This window comes from Cajanus cajan, chromosome 3 (assembly GCF_000230855.2).
Source record: "Cajanus cajan strain Asha chromosome 3, NIPB_CcT2T_4, whole genome shotgun sequence".
Classification (NCBI taxonomy): Eukaryota; Viridiplantae; Streptophyta; class Magnoliopsida; order Fabales; family Fabaceae; genus Cajanus; species Cajanus cajan.
This window is the reverse complement of record NC_138519.1, coordinates 1274038-1299214: the sequence shown is the minus strand read 5'-3', so window position 1 is coordinate 1299214 and position 25177 is coordinate 1274038. Positions and strand designations below refer to the sequence as shown.

The 25177-nt window shown below is 28.3% G+C and overlaps 2 protein-coding genes and 1 non-coding gene across 3 annotated transcripts; 2 read left to right on the top strand and 1 right to left on the bottom strand.

Annotated features, from left to right (window-relative positions):
• Positions 1–5736: 5736 nt before the first annotated feature.
• On the top strand, positions 5737–7130 carry LOC109813416 (transcription factor MYB1R1). The gene is made up of 3 exons (XM_020377599.3): positions 5737–6094; positions 6167–6375; positions 6457–7130. The coding sequence occupies exons 1-3, from the start codon at positions 5887–5889 to the stop codon at positions 6661–6663; spliced, it is 624 nt and encodes a 207-aa protein (XP_020233188.2). The 5' UTR covers positions 5737–5886; the 3' UTR covers positions 6664–7130.
• Positions 7131–9949: 2819 nt separating this feature from the next.
• Positions 9950–10034, top strand: TRNAM-CAU (transfer RNA methionine (anticodon CAU)). The gene is given in 2 exon segments: positions 9950–9987; positions 9999–10034. It is a non-coding gene; the product is annotated as a tRNA-Met (tRNA).
• A 2240-nt stretch (positions 10035–12274) lies between these two features.
• Positions 12275–16982, bottom strand: LOC109813418 (serine/threonine-protein phosphatase PP2A-2 catalytic subunit). Its single transcript, XM_020377602.3, has 6 exons — positions 16424–16982; positions 15262–15376; positions 13779–13887; positions 13629–13706; positions 13044–13235; positions 12275–12941 (listed from the first exon to the last, which is right to left on the bottom strand). Exons 1-6 carry the CDS (start codon positions 16674–16676, stop codon positions 12768–12770), a joined length of 921 nt encoding a protein of 306 aa, XP_020233191.1. The 5' UTR covers positions 16677–16982; the 3' UTR covers positions 12275–12767.
• Positions 16983–25177: the final 8195 nt, after the last annotated feature.

Below are 25177 nucleotides of genomic sequence, written 5' to 3'. Positions count from 1 at the left end.
AAAGTTTTCATACTTTTCCTTCTCATCTTCAAATGTAAAATTTACAACATGTATGCTAAGGCATCATAATACGATGGTTAATTTCTTTTTATCTCTAATCATAGCTGACCCTAGCTTCAATAAAAAAATAGTAAAAATAAATCACCAATAAGCAGAAATTTAAGGGACACAACTATCATCAAATTAAAAGGAATATATCAAGAACAACAACAACCTCTAATTTAACTAACAAAATCACACAATTTAGAAGAGCAATAAATTCTAGCCATACAATTAATAAAAAAAACTTAGAGTTTTTAGATATCGTTAATATTATTTTTCAATTAAAATTAAAATTTTATTTTGATATTATGTACATATATTTAATATAAGTCCTATTAATAAATATTTACTTATACTATTAAAATAAAATTTTAATTCTAATTGAAAACAGCATAAATTCTATCTAAAGAATTCTTCTTTAAGTCTAATAATAAAAAATATGTTTTAGGTTATATATAAACCAAAAACATTCAAGAAAATTTCACCCCAAAGTTAAAAATTAAACCTAAGTTTCCATATATTTATTCTAACTCCAGGCACAAATTTAAGTATATTTAGTTCCCTTTGCCTCTATTTGATCCATTTCAAATTTCATATATTTTCATGCAGTTCTCCTGACCATACGAGGGTTTGATCGATATATCTTTGTCTTAGAGAGTTTTGTCCATAATCTTTGATATCCTTGTCTTATATAAAGTTTTGTTCATAATCTTTGGTTTTAATATCTACAAGTAGGTTGAGTGAGCTTGTTGCTAAAAGGATGATGTTGTTCTCACTCTCTCTTTGATGTCTCATAAAACTTGATCGATATCATATGGATGATATGTTTTCATCTGTTAGTTTCATCCAGGGGTTTCATGTACTTCTTTCTTTTATGAACCATCGTCAGGAGTTATGGACAGTTGATATCCTCATGATCATATATCAAAATATCTTTTAGTTTCAAAGGATGGATAATTGAAAAAAAAAAAATTGATAGAGCATAAACATGCTTCTTGCATGTGAGAAGAGAGAAAACACTTTTAAATATAAACTAACACTTCATTTATATTGTCGGACTCTATCTCTTCTATAGAAGGAGTCTAAGTATGCTAGCTAAGCCGCTAATATATAATTATTGTCAGCATGGCCAATGCTAAACAAATGCAAGTACATAAATGACCCAAGTTGACTCTTGAATAATATCTTCCTAACCATTACCTTAAGCCAACACTAAAGTCAACACTACCTATTTTAATATTAAAAAGATTGGCATTCCAAAGATAGCTTCAATCTTGTGTTGACCTAGCTAGCCGATATTAGTAGTATTGGTGTGAAAAATATACATATGTATAAAATTAGTTTTGAGATTTTTAAAAAATTAATTTAATTAATGAAATATTATTTTATCCATAAACATTTCATTATGCAAATTAAAAATATTAAAAAAAATTAATTTGATTTAACAAATAAGATTATACATTTGACTCTTTTAAAATAAGAGAATAAATTAAATAAATAATTTTTATTATTAATTAAAAATTAACTGTTATTATTCCAATATATCATATATGTACACTTAATCAATATCAACCTTTAGTTTTTTTTAATAACTATGAAATATTTAATTATCATTAAAAATAATAACTAATCTCTATGGTAACTATGAACACATATAACGCGTGTATTTCTTTTTCAACATAATATATTTCAAAGTCTAGAAATATTAACTTTGTGTACATTTATATTCTTTAACATAGATTAATTACTATTTTTTATATTGCATATTTCCTATTAATATTATGATTACTACAAAAAAAAACTTTAATTTTTTCTTCTATTATTAACTTAATTGAATTACTCTTCTTATAAAAGAAAACTTTAAGACAATAATCACAGAATTAACTACATAAAAAAAAAAGTACATACAGAAATTATAGGATTGTTATGAAAACACATATATAATATTTTCCAAATTCACGATGATAGATAATATTTTACTTTATTTCTTCTTTGGTGGCTGCTGATACTTGCAATGATACCACTAATCTTTCAAAAGAAAAAAAAAAGTTAAATATAAAATTAAAGGTGGCCTGAAATCATGAATAGACCCATCAAAAGGAAAAATAAAGAAGCAATTCCTTGGCCACAAATGGCTGAGGTGAACAGAAAGATAAGTGGGGTCTAATCCTATACAACCAAAATCCACACTCAGCCTCTTGTTTTAGATGATCATTGATTAATAAAAAGACAAGTGCATAAATTAATTATAAATTATTTAAATAATACTAAACAATACCAAGTCTTCCATGAAAGGGGCAGCGAATATGCCTAATTCACGGTGCAAAACGGCCTGCTTCTCCACCATTCCCTTTTCTTCTTTTTGTGTTTTTGAAAGGCACAGTTAATTAATTGATTACACTATTAATTGAAATAAATTCAAATTATGGCTTTTAGGACAGATGTATTTTCCATTTACAACTGACATTTTCCCGATTGTATATACTACTTGCAACTTTCAACATCAATATCAAAATATAGCCAATCGATATACAAATGTGATAAACGATGAAATCGATAGATGTAACGATGTAATAAAATAAAGAGCGACTGAAAAAGAAAATTTTAAATATGTTTTTAAGTATGATTTTACTTTTTTTAATTCTGAGGTAAATTTATTTTTCTCTTTTAAATTTAAATTTTGGATTTTAATCTATATAATTTGATAAAATTTTATTTTAGTTTTTATGTTTAAATGTCGTTTTGTAAATATATTTGACAAACACTATCACAAAATCTATTTATTAGTATTTTTATTTGTAAAAATATCATATTTATAAATTTAAATGATGATTTGATTTTATATAATTTTCAATTTGTCGTTATTATAAGTTATTGGTGATCAGAAAGATAAAATAATAAAAATTAAAAAGATTAATTTTAAATTTGAAGAAATAAAAATAAATTTATTTAAAATTTGATAAACTAAAAATATATTTAAATTTAGTAAAAACTAAGTTAAAGTAGGACGAAAGATAAATTGAATGTATAAATAAGAATAAATATAAAGTAATAAATTTCAATAACAATTGATACAGAAAATAAAAATTTGGACAAAAAAAATTAAAAAAATTGAAATCTTATATTTGATTATAGGTTTAAATATGTTTTTAATTCTTCAATTTTAGGATATTCTTGTTTTTTGTCCCTCAAATTTAAGACTGATATTTTTAATTCTTATAAAATTAAAAAAAAAATTGTTTTAGTTTTTCAAATAGTAACATATCTGAAAATTAATGATAATTTTGAAAATATGAATTTAATCTAATTCTAATAGAAATTATACATTTAGTATATAGTTTTTATTTTGTTGAATCGAGATATCCAAAGTCAAAGATTAAGAACTAATCATTCTAAATATTGAGATCTAACAAATATTTTTCATACATAAGAATCGATGATGATTGAACTTTTGACCAGATATTAATGAATCACTATAGATACTAGCAAATTATAATAGTATGCTTTGTTAACGTTGTACCCTCTCCGGTATCTTACATTCATTTTATTTAAATATTCTTCTTTTATAATCAGGTGCACTTTTACATTTCTAATGCGCAATTAAGCCAATATTTTTATATATCAAAGGAGAAACAATATGCTATCTATCTGAATATCAGACTTAAATAAACATATAATCTTTAAAATTTAAATGTTAACTCTATGTATCATTTTATGTTAACTTTAATATTTTTTTAATCTCTAATCCTTTTTAATATATTCTCTCAAAAAACAATTTTTTAATATATCATTTTCACATTCATTTAAATATTTTTTAAAAATTCTAATTTATCTGAACGTATCATCTTTGTATTTATCAATATTAAAAAAAAAAAGATTATCAATAGTAAAAAATAATTGTGTCACAATATAAATTATTTATCATAATATAAATTAAATTTATTTTTAGTCCCTGTAAAATGAGTTACTTTTAGTTTTGATTCTTGTAAAAAAGTTTTTTTATTTTTCATCTCTTAAAAATTTAAATTGTTGTTTTTAGTTCCTGGTGTTATAATTATGAACTAGCTTTCTATTTTTCCTATGGACAAGTGATCATCCTTAATTACACCAAAAACTATATTTGATTTCACATCCGTATGTGACATCTAAATATTACTTATCAACCTTAAAATGAAGATTAAGGACCAAAATTAATAACTTTAAATTTTATAAAAAAATATATTCTATTGAAATCAAAACTAAAATTTTTTCATTTCATAGTGACAAAAAAATAACGATTCTAAATTTTAGAGAGTGAAAAATTAAGAAACAATTTTGTAATAAATAAAATCAAAATACATCCAATTTACAAGTAGTTAAACATATTTAAATCATTTAGTTATATTGAATAAATAATTAATTTATACAATAAATATGTTAAAATATTAATTTTTATATTTACCTCAATACTTTTTAATCAAATATATGGTTTTAAAATTTATTTCAATATCTTTTGAATATGTCATTTTTAAATATCAATAATTAGGAAATATCACAATATGAAAATTAAAAATATAATTTATATATTTAAAACTATTATTTATTACAAATTTTAACCTGTACTAATAATTAAAGAAATACCCCTTTTTGATTTTTTAATTATATCCTTTAATTAATTACAATAAAAAATTATACATAACTAAAAAATTGTTCACTAATTAATTATTAAAAACAAACCACTATTCACTTGAAAGCACAAAATGACTCTTATATTGCTAGTTATAATATATATATATATATATATATATATATATATATATATATATATATATATGTGTGTATTATAAATTGTTTTGTAAAATATAATTATTATGTACTTTTTACTTGTTAAAATGATAGTACTTTTTCTGTATAAAAGTTTTTTGTTGATTTTTTTTTTCATATAATACGGGAAAAAAGACTGAAATTAATTTCAAACTTATTTAAATTGTATTGTGAGAATAAAATTTGAAACCAAGCTGAATAAATAATAAATTAAAAAACAGAAATAATTAAATGATAAAACACAAACACACATATATAAATATAATATTCCTTTCCTGTTCCATTTTGTTTGACTTTAAAGATTTAACATCAAATTTTAAAATTATAATTAATATTTTTGATTTTACAAATTAAATTATATGACTTTCTAATATATTTTTAATAATTTTAAAATTTTAATGATAATTAAAAATGTATTATAATAATTAAAACTATAAAAAAATATATTTAATGTTCATTGATATTATAAAACCATAATCAAATTAAAATGCATGTTAAAACGTAAAAACATAATGCAAGTAGCATTTAATAACTCGTGTATAAAAAAAATAATATATATATAATAATAAAGAGTCATAATTTGTTGATAATACGTTATACCAAATTTTATATATTTAATAAATTTTGTATAATATAAATTTAATAATTTAATAATTATATTATGTGATGTTATAATAAGATCATATATTAAATTTTACATAATTTTATAATTATTTAGTAGTTTATCATATTTCTTTATTTTAATATATAATAGGATATTTAATATATATATATATATATATATATTGATAATAGTTTTTATACTTATATAAATATAACGAGTGTGAGGATAAAAAAAAAAAAGAAAAAGAAAAAAGAGTATAGGAGGTATTTTGGAAAATAAGATTGGTGAATAAGAGACTAAGAGTGGAGTGGGTGGGTAGGCTAAAGAAGCACGTGAAGAAGGAGAAGGGCAGCGAAAAACAAAGGAAGCTGAAAGCCAAATCCACCCTCTTCTCTTCTTTTATCACCTTACATGGAGATGGACTCACTCAACCCAAAATGTCTTCCGCGGAGGACAAGGATCACGGGATCATGCTCTTCGGCGTGCGCCTCACCCTACCCGATAATAATAACCCCACTTCCTTCCGAAAGACCTCCAGCATGACCGATCTCTCCCACTACCACCCCGCGCCGCACCATCCCAACACAGGCTACGCCTCAGACCACGTCGTTCATCCCTCCCATCGCACGCGCCACCGCAAGCGTGGTAACTGGTAACTCATTAATTAAATAATATTTCTGTTCGTTTCAGAATCATTAATTGTGTTTATAACAAAAGGTGTCCCCTGGACCGAGCAAGAGCATAGGCTATTCCTGTTGGGATTACAGAACGTTGGAAAAGGAGATTGGAGAGGGATTTCTAGAAACTTCGTCAAGACTCGAACGCCCACTCAGGTCGCCAGTCACGCTCAGAAGTATTTCCTCCGCCGTCACACCCACAACCGCCGCCGCCGGAGATCTAGTCTCTTCGACATCACCACCCACACGGTATTATCGTAACAACAATTTTAATTATCACGCGGATCTAATTTTAATTTTTTTTTTTGTTTGTGATTTGAAATGATGAAGGTGATGGAATCGTGGATGGTAAAGGGAGAGGAACAAGCGGTTGCATCAGGTAGGTCGAAACCGGTTCTGCCGGTTCCTCCGTCTTCGAAGATGGATGAGTTGGACTTGAATGGGAAGTCACTGTCGCTGAAGCTGCCGGGGACTTTTCAGGCTATGAGTGTTGAGAATTTTGGCGGTGGCGGGGATAGCATTATCAGCGTTGCTTGAACAAAGTCATTAATTAATTAATTAAATGTGGTCTTGATTGAATTTTTTTGTATGTAAAGTAGAGATGAAGAGGGTAAGAGATTAATTAAAAATTGAATTGTGTGTATGCATATATGATTATGATTGCTTGCAGGAGAATGGATAGGTTGTAGGGAACTCGGGAAATTGATTGAATTGGTTGTTTTGGTGTGGGTGTGAGAGGAAGGATGAGGTGTCGCATCGTTGGGTGTTGGGGGATTGTTGTTTAGTTTGTCTCTCTCTGAGGTGGGACTGTGAAACGATGGGGCACCTGTTCTATGCCATAATGCCATTGGCCAACTTGTTGCCATTTCATTGGTATCTAGAAAAAGAAAAGGAAAAAAAAAAAAAAAAACAGTTGGACACTGTATTTCTTTTGTAAGCAAAATTTTTATTAAAATATTAATTTATCATTTTTAAAATGAATAAAGTATAATTTTAGTTCTCAACTTTACAGCACTATAACATAATAGCCCTTAAGTTAAATGATACATTAATTCTCAATTTTAATTTCCATCACTCAAATTGTTAATTACTTTATCTAATGGAGTCATTAACTTATTTTGTTAAATCACTAGTTAGAACATTATTTGTCATAGATTAAAATGTTGCTTATGGCATATAACCTGACAATCTTTTCAATGTATAATTTGGTTAATCTACTCAAATGATACAGAATGTTGATTATAATAAAATGGACATATTTCGTCGATCTATTTACTTTATCCAAATAGAGCCCAAGTTTTTTGTGGTTCTAGATAATCCAATCATAAAGTTTATGGAAATATTGTCCCACTTTTGTGACACCTTGTTTTTCTTTTCTAACTATGATTTTTTATTTATTTATTTCTAATTAAAAAATAATTATAAGATATTAGTTTTTTTAATTAAACAAGCTTGAATATCATGTAAATACTTGCAGTATATTAAAAATTCAGACACTTGTTAAATAGATACCTGCATTAACACAGACAAATGATACTAATGTCACCCATCTGACTCCATTTCCATCTCTAGTTATATCTAACAGGCCACGTCAGTAAAAATCGTAAGAAAATTGATGGCACATTGATTGAGGGAAGTTTTGTCACGACGGCGAGCTCAATATGAAAATTAAATATGGGAAGAAACGTTGTACATTAATCGTGATACTAACTAGAAAGTAGAATTAAAACTACACTTTTTTTTATTGATCTTTTGAACAGAAAACGAAACATGGGCAAGCTAGCTAATTAATATAGCTTTACACAATAAATCATTAAAAGTGCAAAATCTACTTGACTATACAAGAGAATTAGAGAAAAGCGTTTTCACTTTGTATCAATGATGAACATTAGCATCATTCCTTATCTTTCCACGAATATGGCTGATATAGTTCTCAGCGTTGACGTCAACATCGTCTTGTGCTTGATGCACATAGGTTGTTGGATCCTCCTTTGGTGGTTTCGTTAGGTAGGAACGAGGCATGTTGATCCTCTCCGGTTCATGTGTTCTTCCACTAATGTAAAATTTAGAAACCGAAGATTCGTTGCCTTTGCCCACCGTAGGTACATGGATTGGTTCCTCTTGATGAGGAGGTGTAAGTTTTTTTGTGAAACTGTGGCCAGAAAATCTTAGAGATGATAATCTGATGATGTTTGCCACCAACAACATTGATGTCTCACAAACTGATCTCTTGTTGTTTCCATAGTCCTTGTTGGCCATTACGGAGGATTCAGAAAAGTAGGGAAACTTGAGGCATGAAAAGAGAACAATAAGCAAAAATGGTCGTTCCTAATATAAGAAAAAAGGATATTAAATGGGTTATAGATATATATAATCCATTGGTGTGGTTGACAAATAAGTATATATGTTGCTTAGAATGTGATCGAGAATTCGATCTCTATATATAATTATACATACACATAAAAGAATCATACTAGAATATCCTGTGCTCAAAAGAAAAAGAGAGATACATATATGTACAACCATGATCAGACACGTACCACGTTCACTTTAAAGATACTTATCAATAACAATAATTTAGAAGGTGACAAATCACGTAACTATACGAACCACGTATCTGTGTGTTGTTCATGGTAAATGATAAGGTTGATATGGTAAGTATGATGTAATCATTAATGCAAACTTGTGAAAAAGGATATTCAAAGAAGAAAAAAAAGGAAATTGCTCTTGGTGTTGGCTCCTAATATGTGGATTATATATGTTTCTCGGTATCTCAAACAATAAACGCTGGCAAGGCATAGGTATTTGGTGGATGTGGATACTAAATATGCAACACCACACGTAAAACAATCGTATAAAACACTACGTACTTTTGTCTTTGGATTCATGTAAAACAGTAATTTTGTCCTATTAAACTATAACTGATTATTAAAAAAAATAATTAATAATTTAACCATCACGAAGTGTCATTTCGATCGTTTTTCATTTTCCTTAAGTGGTGAGAACGAAGTTTAAGCAACAGAAGCATTGATTCCTGCAGCCTTAGGTTAACTTCTAAAATCGTCCTTCTTTATATGGATCAAATGCTTTTGGTGCAGGCCCACACAAGGCAGGTGCAGCTCTCACGAAAGACTTCCACAAAGGTTCTGATATATACAAAGTACCAACGAATTTCTTTTTGTTTGATTGTTTCCCCAAGTTCTTCTGCCCCTCGACTTCAGATAAATCGAACAAGACCTTCTAGGACCAATGTCTTTGTCCGAATCTATACTATGGATCTTGCGTGGTCATTTCAAATTGTTCTCAATGTTCGTTATTGCCACGATTTTTTTTTCCTTCTTATAATTAAGATATCATATGGGCCTTGACCCCCTAATTTTTTAATTCTAAATTGTTTAATATATATAAATATTAATGTTAAGTTAATTATATATGATGTCATAAATAAGGTTAGATGGATAAGGTGTCATTAATAAAATTAGAAAAATATTTTTATCAAGAATTTATAAGTATGTTTACAATAAACTTTGTTAATCATGATAAAATGTCATAATAAAGTTAGATAAATATCATATAATAGAATTTATCATTTTGTGAGTCATGGTAAGATATCATGCACAAAGTTACATAAATGTCATAGGTTAATTAATGACTTTTCTATTTATTAAAAATTGCACTCAGTATCAGAGGATATTTATAATAATTTGCGCATATTGTTCTCAACTAAGTTTGATCCCATTATAGCATTTAAGTATTATTTTTGTTTTTTAATATTTTTTTTTTATTTTAGATTTTTATAAAAGTAATAGTACCTTGTCTATAAGGGGTGGTGGCGCAGTTGGCTAGCGCGTAGGTCTCATAGCTGTAGAGAAATCCTGAGGTCGAGAGTTCGAGCCTCTCTCACCCCATAACCTTTTATAAATAAAAAAAAAGATAATGATATTTTTCCTCTTTTAAAATAAATATTGAATTTTCTTATTATAGTCTTTATTGAAGAAATAATTATACTTTTTTTATTTTAGAACAAAATATTTAAGTTTTATTTATTAGCAATATTTCTTTATGATTGGTTATTGTTATTTTAGATGTTGTGATCACGTTTTAATCAAATGATTTATTAGCCTTACTTTTTTATTAATTTAGTTATAATTGATTCGAGAATTAACTATTTATTAGTATTTTAGTTTTATATATAAGAAAAAAATACTTGATTTATTAATATTAATAAATAATAATTAAATTAGTTAGTTATTTTTATCAATCAAAATAAAAAGAAAATAGAAATCAATGAACAAAGACAATGACGATTAATTGTGTCCGACATTATCATGGGAATGGGATGAAGAGCTTGAGGACAAACATTCTACCTCACACAAACATTGGTTGGTATAAACAAATATTGGTTAGTATTAAATATAATGATTGTGTCTTAATCAAAATATCAAAAGTTCAAATATTAGTCTTGAGTATGGAATGCTGAAGATTCCCAACGAAAACTAATTACATATTTCGAATACTTCGTACCATGTTAGAAAAATAAAATCCTACATCATCACCATAGAAGCTCCAGAGCCAAGGAAAGGGATTATCTGATATCCATTTAATAGCCATCAAGGAGTCTGATTAAAATATGATTTTTCTAAACCCCTTACTCCAAGCTAAACGGAGACCATGGAGAATAGCTTGCAATTTTGCATTCATGTTTGTAGTTACCTAAAACAAAAGTGACAAAGAAATCAAGTTTTATAATTAAAAAATTGTCTCACTTGAATGTTTTCACGCATGCTATGAGTGCGTATTATGCGCATGATGGAATCTCCAAAATAGCTTATAAAATTGATCCTAAGAACTTAAAATCATTTTTAAATTATTAATGTACGGACAATAATAATTGGACTTGATTGGTTTATGTATACTCTTAAAAGTAAAAATTAATTTTCTAAGTGGTACAATCAATTTAAGTAAATAATAATTAATTATTATAAGTAGTTTGGTTTTTAATAAAACAGAACTCTCTTAAATAATTATGTATTGAGATAGTGATTATTTTTCAATTCTCGAAAAAAAAATTCATGCACAAAGAATCGATTATGTGCTGGATTAATTGACAATATATTCATGAGAAAAATATAGAAACTTGAAGAATAAATAAGTGATTATTGTTATCAAATAGTTGAGTATGAGTGAGAATAATCCATCATGACATAATATATATATATATATATATATATATATATATATATATATATATATAATAACAAACTGGGCGAGTTTCATAGAATTTTCTTTATTTTTCTAAATTTTTCAGCGTGAAAATCAGTTTTATCAAGAACTTTATTTGAATTCGAGATTTTTCATCACTAATGTGCTCAAGGAAAGATCAAAACTTAATCAAGAAATAGAGACCGTCATGGTGAATTGATTTGAGTGTTTCAATTTGTTTGTCAATCACATTCGGGTGATACCATACATTAAATCTTTTGGTGAAAAATATTATGTTTGTGATTTTGATTTTAGACAAGGCATCTTTTTTTATTGTAGTGGAGTTCTACAATTTGAGTGAGACAAGTTCTTAATAGAGTTCAAGATTCCTTTCTTCTTTGTGACTGTAAAGAGATTGTTTGTAAAACAATTATTGTGATTAGCAGAAAACTCAATATTTGAATTGAAGACTAGATGAAAATCACTATGGAGTGATTACACGAGTAGTAATCTTGAAACGTTCTTCTCTTTCCCTCTATCTCTTTTATTCTATCTCTTTCATTGTAGCATTTAATTTGATATAATCTGAATATCTTATCTGAATTAAGTGCATCATTCATATTGTAGTTCATATCATAAAAGGAATCTCAGTCAGTATCTCATAGGAATCAAGTGTGACAATAAAAATTGAAAAACGCTTTTTGAAATTACTTGGAACCTATGAATTTTTAAAGATCCAATTCATGCTATAAATCTTGTTAAAACATACTTCCTAATTTACGCTTAATGTGAGTTGAGTTATGACCACCTCATATCCCATAGTATTCGTTAAACACAGCCACTCAAACCCTTTGAAGAATTTGGAATGTTAACCCACGATTGGACACAGGTTATAAATTTGATAATCACTCTCAGCTCAACATAAAAGGCAATCAACGACAAAATAGGCAACAGCAAAACCAAAGGGTATTGGTTAAATAAAATAAAAAAGAAAAACACTTTAAGGCTCCTATTCTGTAGGTCTCAAATGTACCGTCCCAACTCAACCCTCTACCATGATATAATTTAATCACGAAAAATGAACACCTGAACTTTGATTTGGCACCATCAAAAGTCTCAAATGACATCATTGTCAGGACTCAAAAATCTTCTCTCTACCTTGAGATTTAATTTAAAGAGGAAAAAAAGGATTACAGAACAAGATATACCATGTTATTGCCGTTTCCTCCTCCCAAAAATATACAACCCCAATTGGTGGTTTGTATCAGTTCTATTGGTTTCTTGTACAAATAAGGCGGCGGTAGCGGCTGCAGGTAAACTCCGAAAGAAAGAATTATGTTGATGACCACCCTCCATTAAACAGTAAAATCCTCTTTCCTGAAAGACACATCTACAGTAATGGCAGAAAGCAGTAACTACAAACAAGCAGATAAACGAAGTTACAAAAAATAATCTGGAGTCTTGCGTGTGGTGTCAGGCTCAATTTGCCTTGGAGCTGGATCAAACTGAAGAAAATTCTGATCCATATTCTCTCCTATTTCTAGTATGGCAGCCATATTCCCACATCGGTAACAATAATTTGGAGCACTAAATACGGTCACCACATTCTTTTCCTAAGAGTCACCAACATAAAGACAATAGATAGAATCAATAAGGTATTCCCAAAGTGGGAAAAAAAAAACCATTATATTGATTTAAAAAAAGTTGACAGTCACCTGGCACCAATTGTATCCTTCCATAACAAGCTGATGAGCTCTGGATATCAGGGAGAGACCATTGGTATGATTGAACTGTGCAGCTATGTCTTGTCCAAATGTGTATCCAGCACCACGTGGAGATATTCCCCATCCACAGCGATCATCAGGGTCAGACCACAAGAGATCACACATTGGCCCTTCATGTGGAACCTGTAAAATACAAGTACAGTTGTTAGGCAAACCATGTGACCTAATTACTGGCTATGTATTCGATTTCGATACAAATGTTATGAAATGGCATTCCATCTTGGAGTAAAAGATGACATACCCTAAAAGCTTTATGTTCCTGTTTAGGTCAATAAATGAAATTTAAATATTTTATTAAACTAAAGAGGGAGAGAAGCAGTTTAGATGAAACATCCCCAGAGAAAAACAACGATATTATAACTAATATTACAACATCAAGTAAAAATATTTCTAAAGCCACATTAAACATTAGATGCATATCTAGCTCAAGATATCATTCTCCAAATAAAAATGTTATTCATGGTAAATTGATCATACGGAAATTCAGTGCATTCGTGGTAGCCATTACATACAAACCTCTTGTATACGATCTAATGCTCTGATATTATCCAGTGTATCCAAAGAAGGTGAGAGACCTCCATGCAAGCAGAAAATCTGTAATACACGAAGTTAGAGGCTGGCATAAAATTAATCAGATGAACAATCTGCAACATATTTAACTCAAACCTGACTCTCAATGAGGGCAGTCAGAGGTAAATAATCAAACAAATCCGTAAAATATTTCCAGACATTGGCATTTCCATATTTTCTCAAGCATTCATCATAGAAGCCATACCTGAAATCAGTAGGTAAAAGATATAGATGAAATGACAATAAGAAAGAAAGGAAGGGAAAAAAAAAACTATTGTTTATAGTGTTTATAGAGATTTTCCATTTTTTCCTGTTTCATTTCTGTTAAATCATTAATGAATTGGTTTTAACAAAAGTCATTAAGATGCCATGAAAAGGTAACAAGGTACTCGTTTGGTTTGAAGTTTGGTAAAATTGATTTTGATAAAAATTAATTTTGAACTGCAATTGAATGTGATTGAGATGTGTCCAAATTAATTTCAACCACAAATTACACATTGGAAAGCTTCTAGTAGTTTACCACACAGGCATAATGTAACCTTGCTACTCATTCGGTGATAACCATTTCTATAACAGCATTCACCATCTGATAGATAGCTAAATGCAACAAAGTAAATATTTTATTATTCTAATTTATAATGTTCTAAAACTAAATATTCAGTCCGCATAATAATGATGAGAAAGACAAACCTAGAAAGAGAAAAAAGTACAATCTAAAGCCATTACAAAACCAAATTGTTGCTCTTAAGCCCTTTGAAGTCTTCCACAGGATAGATGCACTTACGAGAGCTCAATTGGGTAATAAAGCCAACAATTAGAGGTGGTGAAGCTGCAACTCCACAACTTATTCTCAAAATTTCAAGTTGCATACATAGTTATCATACCTAGATAACAGTGTGGAGTGGCTGACCCCAAAATTGCTACAGCAAGATAGCGAACACGAGGAAGACCACTAGTGTAATTTTAGAAACACGTCAAATGACATATATACAACACATATATTCATGCTCAAATAATATAAAGTTATCCAAAATTAAGACATTCGTTATTAGCAATAAAAATTCAGACCAGAGAACAGAGCAAAAACGATAGAAAAGATAACAGTTAGAGGTTGGAAACAGGGATAGCTGGAAAATGGCTACAAGGGTCATGGATAGACAGAAACCATCTCAGCAGGCCAGAAAATGCAGGGAAATGTCACTACTAGCTGGACAATGTTGCCGGAGAAAAGTGAGTGTTCATAATAGAGATTATAGAATGAAAGCAAGTGTGAAACTTTGGTGTTTCATTTGAAACTTCGATTCAATGAGAGAGGGGAGCAAAATGTCAAAACCATCCACTAAATAGACTGTTACAGGGCTAAATTAGGTTTTTTGCACCCAATCACATTTGCATCCATTCCAGCTGCAAAAGACAGCAGTCTCAATGCTATAGCAGCTGTAGTGGCTCACATTCAATACCACAATGCTATTTGATTTCTGTACCTTTGGTTTAAACATGATCGACCATAACATACATAAATGAGGTAGTTCCAAGATTGTGTTGTGAGAAACATTGAATGAGAAGAAAAGGATCATACACTTGAGTAATTTGACGGCTTTCATGATTTCCCCTGAGAATCGTGATTCTATCTCGATAACGGACTTTCAATGCCACCAGAAGTGAAACAGTCTCCACTGAATAGTATCCACGATCTGCATTAATTAAGCAATTATCATGAGGATATGCCAAAAGCATCCACAGACGTGAAGAGTATAACTTGAAATTACAAAAAGCAGTGATAAAAGAAATGATGATAATGACCAATGGTAAAACCTATGATGCACAGACACAATATGGAAACATGTCTATTCTTGCAAGAAGTTGTATACAATCACAATGTCTAGGATATGCATATAGATATGCATGAAAAAATCATAAACATAATTAATTCATAATTTGCAATTCCCAAAAATACAAACTTTGAACATATTTCATAAGCATTACTAAACAAAAGAGGAATTACAATTTAAAAACCATTATCATCAGAAATCATTGCCTATTTCCTAAAATCAGGAACAGTATCAAATCCCATTCCCCTCATCCACCATCATATATAACGGTGTGAAAGAAAATACATATTGGACATCACATAGCTTCACCCCTCACATATATATCCCACGAAAATCCACCCATACAATTTTCAATTTAATTTGTCCATCAACTGTTTGACGATTAAAGTTTCAGTTCTTCTAACACAAACTAAAACTACACAGAAAATCACCACAATCAGGATTGTTATAATTTACACCACATCCAGTGGCGACATGTATATCTCGCCAATTCATTTCCTCGCACCACCAGGAACACTCCCATGACAAGATCCAATACCCACAACTTCAATTTTAAAGAAACCCTAAGCAAAATCCCTATCGTAGATGCACCCCAATCACCTCCCAGGATGAAGAGAGGGAGAAGGTTTCACTAAACAGTTCTTCATCTAACAAGCCCCGGGGAGCTAAAAGGTTCAAGTTCTTATTATTAAATTAGATTTCAGCACAGGCATTAAATTCACAAACACCACATGGAACTCAAATATGGAAACAGACGAGTTCATTTAACATTTTGAAAAGAAAAAAAATAACCTAAAAATATTTCAACTAAAAAATCAAACATGAACATCAATTACACGTTGAGCCCCTCCCCACAAACAAAGACAAAAATAAATAAAAGGGAAATTGAATTGAAGAAGTGTGACTGACCTACATAATCACCCATGAAGAGGTAGTTGGTGTCAGGGGCGCTGCCTCCAATCCGAAACAACTCGATGAGATCGTAGAACTGGCCGTGAATATCGCCGCAGACGGTGACGGGGCACTTCACCGGTTGCACGTTCCACTCTTCCACCAGAATAGCCCTAGCTTGATCGCACAGCGCCTTCACCTCCGACTCCGCCAGAGCCTTGCACTCCATCAACTGCTCGATCTGACGCTCCAGATCCGCGTGAGACGGCATCGTTTCGCTTCCTCCGACGAGATCGCCCTTCTTCCTCTTCCTTCAGATCCACTCGCTCTCGCCCACACGCTCAAATCGCTCGATTTCTTCGGGTTGCGGCGTTTAGCGCGACGGACGTCGTCGACGGCGACCGAAGGGATGGCCGGGGCAGGGTTAGGGTTTGGGAGCGGGCGAGGAGAGCGAAACGCAGCGTTTTGGGGCTGGCGTGGTTGGATTTGGTCTCTCAATCATTCATTCATTCATTCTCCCGACTTGCCCTTTTTTTTTCTTTCTCTTCGTCTCTTCGGCTTTGTGTTTCTCAGTCAGACATAGACAAAAACAAAAAAACAAAACCAAATTTAAAAAATAAAAAATAAAAAATAAAAATAAAAATTAATATAATATTTATATTTATATTTGTGTGAATGAGAGAGGAAGAGAGGGTACTGGCCAGCAAGAGAATAACTAAATAGAAAAATGAAAATGAAATTCAAATGTGGAATAAATGTCAAGATGAAATTTTCTAAAGTTAAACTATATATATATATATATATAAATATGAACTTTCACCTTAGAAATTTCGCTTTCTATAATTAATTTTTTTAAGAAACTGATATTTATTGATTACCCATTTGAAAATTCTAAAAATAACTATCAAAAGTTATAGTAATAGATACATTTTATATTTATTTATTTTTTAAATATTTATATGTTATAATTTTAAATAATAGATAAGTTTAGTATAAAAATATAATAATTAAAACGGAATATTAATGTTAGTAGCATAATATAAAGAAAATAGTTTTAAAATTAGTGCCAAAATAAATTTAACATGTGTAGGGTTACCTTATGAAACTGATCAAATCCCATTTCTCTTTTTTTTTAAAACAATAATTCATCTACCTTGGATGATTCAAAGAAAAGGACTTGGTTTTGGCAATAAAACTTCCAAAAAAAAAATTAAATAATGTAAAATGGTTTTGAATAACTTTAATTAAGTGGAGATATCTTTATATTTATAATAATTAACGGAATCAAAACATTTTATAATTTTATTAAAAATAAAAATAAAAATAAAGATAAAATAATAAAAATATATTAGTTTAATTAGTGTCACAGTGTGCTTTTAAATTTCAAAGTTTGAAATTGGAAAAAAATATTTATTTTTTATATTTTAATAATAAAAAATATAATAATTTATCAAATATGCAAGATCAAATTAATATTAAATTAAGAAGATATCGCCTTTATATAAAGTATATATAAATGGAAGGAGAGATTATATGCATCTCTTTTTATAATTTTATTTTTCTATAATTATTCATCATGTAATTATTTATTATGACTATTTTTAAGAAATACTCCATTTGAATTATATATCAATGAAAAAATAATAATATAGCATTCAAATGAGAGTTGAACTTAATTTTAGGGTATAAGAAATATTTCCTTTCAAATATAAGAAAATATAATTCTAATCAAATATGAATATATATTTTATTATCTTTTAAAGTAGCAGAATAAATATTGAATTTTTAATTACAGTAAATTTTTTTAATTTTAAAATAATGAATATTAGAATATTAGCAAGATTTTCAAATTAATTTTGTACCATTATTGTTGTATAATTGCGATATATTTTGATAATCACAAATTAATTATTAATATTTTGTGGGTAAAATATATTTTTATTCCTTCTAAAATATTTGACATTTATTTTTAGTTCTTTTTTAACTAAATCAACCTCTCTTATATTTTAATGTGTTAGCACTCCTCCTTGAAGTTAACTTTATTATTATAATAGTTGATGTGGTATATAGAAGTATCCACATGTAATTATTATTATTATTATTTATTTATTTTTTCACTCTTTAGTCTCACTCTCAATGCGTGTTTGGATCATCAACGATCTATGTTTTCTAGCAAGTCCACATTCAAATTACGAAATTGACGAAGAAGCAAGTATTGTTAGCTTCTTATTAATCTACATTCTGATACACTTGATGCAAAGACAAATAGGCACTCAATTTGTGCAAATTGATATAGCTCTTGCATGCATTCTTGAATTATAAGAAGCTCAAGGGTTCTCGTTAGTATTATATGGTACATGGCTGACATTAAATGTCATCATTTTCTGCAAGATTGTTGAAGCTTGTCGAATTAATTCCCATTTGTCTAGGTTTGACTAGGAGGTCGGCCAGAATTTCTAACTCTCCTGAACGAAATTAATTGTACATGTCAAATAATATTTTTAAGTAAGGTAAAGCCAATATTCATGTAGGATATAGTTGACTAATAAAATCACAATCTACTTGTTTATAAAGCACAAACACATCATACTACTTTAGGTTAATTACCTTTGTTAATAGGAAGATTTAAAACAATGAATACTTTAAAATATTTTCTTGTGTCGCGTTGACTAATAGGACATTCCGTGGTAAGAAAATAAACATGCATCCATAATATAAAATGATTACATTTAATTACTTACATATTAGTCGATGTGTCATGTTAATAATCATTAATAATGTCAGATAGCCAATAATTAGAGTAACAAATTATACAAAAATTTAATAATTAAGTAATAAAATATGTAATTTTAAAAGTTAATTAATAAAATTTGAGAAATTTGAAATGAGAATGACAAAAAACGCAATTAAACATTTTTAAAAATATTAAACGAATTAATATTTTATTTTTATGAGTTTAAGGGTGTTATTATCATTAGTTGGGTTAAGATACTTCATGGCTCTATATTTATTTATAAGTGTTTAAATATTATTAATATTTGTTAAATCAATTGGTATTATGTTTAATCTTTAAATTTCAAGATTTTGGGTTTAGTTAATTTATATTTTTATTTTTTAAAAATATAAAAATAAAATAATCTAAAAATTGTGAACACAAAAATAAAATATCCCTTTATAATATGTATAGATTAAAGTCAACAAATTTTCATAATTTGTAATTTATTAAATAATAGTATAAAATCCCTTTATACTAATAGTATATATAATATTTTCTCAAATTTTATTATTATATTATGAAGGAAAAATCTTAACTTATAATTTGGTATTATTTAAAATAATAAAAAAACAAAAATATTTTAATCCACTAAAGTAAGCCTAATAATAGAAGATTCTAAATTTTTTGGTGTATAATTGATAATTACAAGAATCGAACCCAAGTTCTCATACATTTATATCAATTATCTACCACTAGACTAACCTTAGTGATTATTAATAAAGTTCTAAATTATAATCTTATTATTGTCATAAAAAAAAATATTTTAAAAATATATATTTGTTAGATAAGCAACATAAACATATAAACTAATATTTAAAAAAAAAGTAAAATATTTATTAAAGTATCTTAAATATTCGTGAATTAACTTTTTTTTTTGGGACATATTCTTACTTCAAAAATAATATGAAATAATGATTTTAGGTCTTTAATAATAAAATTTTATTTTAATTTTTTAAAATATGATAAATTTTTTATTAAGTATTTTGAATATGATTTTAATGAAAAGGAAACATATTTAATATTGTTAAAAACTGTTTAATACTTGTTTAGTAATTTAACACATTTAATATTACCTTCCATAATGTACATTTGTCAATAGTTGGCAATATTAATGAATCCTCGTGTTATGTCCACACCAATAACCTAATTATATAGAAATTGAATTTTTTTTTTTCACTAAACTTTCTATTTTTTATTCATAAAAAATTTACAAACATAAAAATAAGGTTCAAACTTAACGTTTTGTGTATATTGTCCTAACTATATATAGGGATGGCAAAAATACTCGCACTCGCAGGTATCTGTGGGTAAAATCCATTACGGATAATAAATGGATAGGCTAATTGGATACCCACGGATAATGGGGACGGATAATTTTTTACTCGTTTATAAATGGGGCGGGGGCGGGTATGATGATATCCATACCCGTTGGTACCCGTTTAATAATAATTATTAAATATCCTAATTATCCTTATACCACATAACCCTAAAACTACACTCTCATCTTATTTTCTTTCCACAGAATTATGTTGGATGTAATTTGATTAATTTTCTAGCTTTGATTGGACCAATAAGATTTATGTATTTTAAGTTGTTTACTTACGTTTGGAATTATGAGATTGAATTATTGTAACTTTATGATATGAGACTTTTCCTTACTTGTGTAAGATTGATGTATTTTAAGTTATTGATTATCTTGCATTTTTATTATTATTTCAACCGAATTAATGTTAAATACAAATTCAAAATTAACATTGAATTTTTATTTTTAATATTTCATTGACATTAAATATAAATTTAAAATTATTTATAATATAATTTTTTAATTTCTTAAAAAATTTATAAATATCCATAGATATCCGTGGATATTTAAGAAATTCATGGATACCTGCTTAAGGGATACCTGCGTAAATATAAAGTGGGTATGAGAACAATTTTCATACAGCAAAACGGGGACGAATTTACTATTACCTGCCCCATGAGGTCCATTGCCATCCCTAACTATATCAAACTTTAGGCCAATCCTAGCTAGTAATTAAGTTTTCTATTTATCGTCTAAAAAATTAAATTTTATGTGCTTTTCATTTAATACTTTCTTTGCAAAGTATTATAAAAATTAATAATAAAATAGCACTATCCATCATGTAACATTTTTATAATTTTTTATCTATAAGATAATGATGACTATAGGATTTGACATTTTTTATAATACTTATCTGTCTATTCATGAAAATCATTTACAAATTATTCATGACCATATGGGAATCGGATCCAGGTACCAAGAAAGACCTTACTCAACTAACTGAACTAAATCCTCTAATAAAGAGTAACTTATTTAATATTTACGAAGAGAGACATAAATATAAATATAAATTTGTTTTGCGTAAAAAGGACTCCTACAAGCTATGCTATTAAAAAACTATGCCTTAATTAATGACCACAAGTTAACCTAATTTTCGTAGTAGTCAACATTAATCCCATGTGAAGCTTCATTAGAGCAAGAACTAAGTGTGTATTTGTTTCGGAATCAAATGTTAAGTATCAAACTCATGTCAATATGAAATATTGCAATATATTGTATAAATTCTGTTGTAACTCACAGTAAGTATCTAAAGCACAAAACCAAAAATGCAGTTAAGAAACGTAATTCTTTTACTTTAACGTAAGAAACATTATAAATCAGGGATCTGTAAGAGGTATGATACTATCGGGAGAATAAGGAAAAAGATAGACTCCACGTTCGACAACTATTTTAAGGTTGCTGTGTTTGTTGACATCCTTCTTCCCGTTCTTAATATAAACAACAACAACAAGAAAAAAAAATTCACATCAATTAGGAAATTTAGTTAATATTTTACTTGTCTTACAATGATTAATATTTAACACTTATTTTTTAAAATGAATAATATTTTTACTTTTAATATAATATTAATATTTTTTTTTCTTTCTAATTTATATATCTTCATAATTAAATTATTCAATTACTACAATTAAAAGTAGTGTATTTATTGAGAGAGTAAGTTATTTTAATAAAATTGTATAAAAAATTATATTAACTAGAGAATGGTTACTAGTTAGAACACATCTATTTTGATACACATTTTGTGTGTTAAAATTCATTAAAAATTACATAATTGGGAGATAAAATTATCAAATAGAATGTGAGGCAATTTACTAAATTTTGTATAATTTTAGATAAACTTAACCAAAAACAAAGAAATATGTGTTTAAAAAAAATGTCATATATATAGTGAGTAATTCTAGCATTTGGTTAATAAAATCATAAAGACGGGTCAACATTCTATAAAAGGTTGTAACAAAATTTGACTATTAATATAAATTTATAAGAGTTTTTAGAACTTCTTTATTAATTATTTTTTTCAACGGAAAAGTTCTATAAAAAAAATCTTGGATCAAACAAACTCAATATCAAAGGTTGTGTTTGGATGAGATAGAGAAACCTGTTATGAATTGGATCTGGTCCATTGGGAACTCTTGATTTGGTGATGAAGGTGATATCCAACTCTGCACGGTTAGGCTTATCACTCCCTATCACATGTTTCTGCTTCAGATCATTTCCTGCTGAATGCTTTGATACTGTAGTTCCCTTTCTAACGCCACTTTCTATGCTTCCAACTACTATAAGACAAACAAGCCCCATCACCAAGAGTGCTCCAAGGAGGAACCTTGGAACAAAATAACTATAACTTATAATACCCATATGCAATTCTTTTTATATATGGTTATATATTTTGTGTCATAGGAGAAAGAGATAGATGATATAAAAAAACATAAAACCCTATCTTTGCATGGTGATATTGGGTGTGCGCTTGGTTTTTTTTTATAGGTGCGACTCACTTTCTCTAAAGCTGTAAAAGAGAAAGAAAGAGAAGGCTTAGTTTGATTCGACCATGGCTTTGTGTAAATAGGAGAGAAAAAGTCCATCAATTTAATATTCGTCAAAATTGAAGTTACTTGTTGTAGGTTTAGCATTACTGACGCCAACTTTTAGTTCGATCTACGCATATAATATTTACTTTTTCAATCAGCTCTACTATATAAATATTACCATCACGTTAATTAAATTATAAAATAAATATATTCAATATAAAATTAAAACTAAAATATATTATTATTATCATCATCAATATAATATTTTATTGGTTAAATACCTCTTTTGGTCCCTGATAACATTTTTTTGTTTCAATTTAGTCCCACTTTAATTTTTGATCTCAATTTGATCTCCAATAATTTAAATTAGTGCAATTTGGGACTTCCGTCCAAATGATTTAGACGGAGTTAATTTTTGGCCACGTGGCATCTACGTGGATGGCACGCGGATGCGTACATGGACGCCAAAGTTTCAGGAAAAACCTAGAACCAGAACGGTACCAAACACAAATGGTCACTAATTATAGTTTACGGTTGTGAATCGTGAAAGAAAAAAGACCCAACGTACAAAGGATTTCAAACACTGAATTTGGTAATATTGTAAATAAAAATTGATAACTTCAATTGCTAAACAGTTGGGCTATACAGTCTATCATTAAAGACAATGCAGTGTATCATTAAAGACAATGGTAGCAGATTTTATTTCATTGTTAGTCAAACTAGAGTGAACCACTTACTACCAAATTGATACTATACAGTTAAAGATGAAACAAAACGGTGTTTTCCCTTGAAGTCATTAACGATGTACCCCAACAATAACAACATGTTCTTGAAGAGGTACAACCTGGATTTTTGTGGTTTAGGGTTTCCCTTCAGCGTTACCCAGATGATTTCCTTTCTCAGTAATTTTTTTGAACTTTTTTAGTATATGTTATGTTCTGAATTTTTGTTTTCCGTTTTTGAACCATGTTTCTGTCTTTGAATTTATGATATGTTACGAATTTTTATTTTTAATTTTTGAATCACGTTGCAGCATTTTGGTCAATGGATGCATGGAGTTGGCTTTCTGGAACGGGCCGTTCTGAATCCAGGTCCGTTCTAAATCCAGAACGACCCGTTATAGTTTTAGAACGGCCTGTTCTGATGCACTGATGGTGTGTGAAATTTGCATTTGGAACGGCCCGTTCCGGTTGCAAAATTAACACACCAAAAGTACATCCAGAACGGGCCGTTCTGGTTTTAGAACGGGCTGTTCTGGTTCCAGGTTTTTTCAGAAATTTTGGCGTCCACATACGCATCCACGTGACATCCACGTGGTTGCCACGTGACCAACAGTTAACTCCGTCTAAATCATTTGGACGGAAGTCCCAAATTGCACTAATTTAAGTTATTGGGGACCAAATTGAGACAAAAAATTAAAGTGAGACTAAATTGAAACAAAAAAATGTTATCAGGGACCAAAAGAGGTATTTAACCTATTTTATTTTATAAAAATTTGTCTATTAAATTAATTTTTTATTATTAATACACAATTATTTAAAATTTGTTTTTTAAAATAATATTATATAAGTGATGTTTGAAGAAAATGAAAACTTTTTTTTAATGATAATCACTGGATTATAATAAATAAAATTATGTAATAAATTAAAATTTAATTATAAACAACTTTTATAAGATAACTACTATTATCACTTTTACCACGATTATTATTATAGTCATTCATACTTGATGTTGAGTTTTTCAAGACTTTCAACGAACTAAAAAGTATAGTGTCATCAATTATTTAAGTATTGTACTTGCATTTTTTTATTGTAAAATTATCAATATGTTCAAAAGGGTCTAGTCAATGAACCGATTTAGACATTATTTCAAGGTTCAATAATTCAACAAATCATAATCAAATCAGTATTAATAAAATAATTATTATTATTATCAATACAAAGATAATATTAAATAAATATAATGTTATAAATTTATAACACTAAATATTAAAATAAAATATTACTTATAGATTCTTAACATTTAATATACATATAAAATTTTAAATATATAATATAATTTTTAAGTTTGAATTTTAATAAATATAACAATGTTAACTAATAATA

What these genes read in the sequence shown, in the direction of transcription:
- LOC109813416 (XM_020377599.3), top strand. Translation starts at nt 5,887, where the DNA reads ATGTCTTCCGCGGAGGACAAGGATCACGGGATCATGCTCTTCGGCGTG. An exon ending in CACGCGCCACCGCAAGCGTG is followed by an intron (nt 6,095 to 6,166) that starts GTAACTGGTAAC and finishes TTATAACAAAAG; the next exon opens with GTGTCCCCTGGACCGAGCAA. An exon ending in TCGACATCACCACCCACACG is followed by an intron (nt 6,376 to 6,456) that starts GTATTATCGTAA and finishes GAAATGATGAAG; the next exon opens with GTGATGGAATCGTGGATGGT.
- LOC109813418 (XM_020377602.3), bottom strand. Translation starts at nt 16,676, where the DNA reads ATGCCGTCTCACGCGGATCTGGAGCGTCAGATCGAGCAGTTGATGGAG. An exon ending in AGCCGTCAAATTACTCAAGT is followed by an intron (nt 13,888 to 15,261) that starts GTATGATCCTTT and finishes TACTGATTTCAG; the next exon opens with GTATGGCTTCTATGATGAAT. An exon ending in CATTAGATCGTATACAAGAG is followed by an intron (nt 13,236 to 13,628) that starts GTTTGTATGTAA and finishes TGTATTTTACAG; the next exon opens with GTTCCACATGAAGGGCCAAT.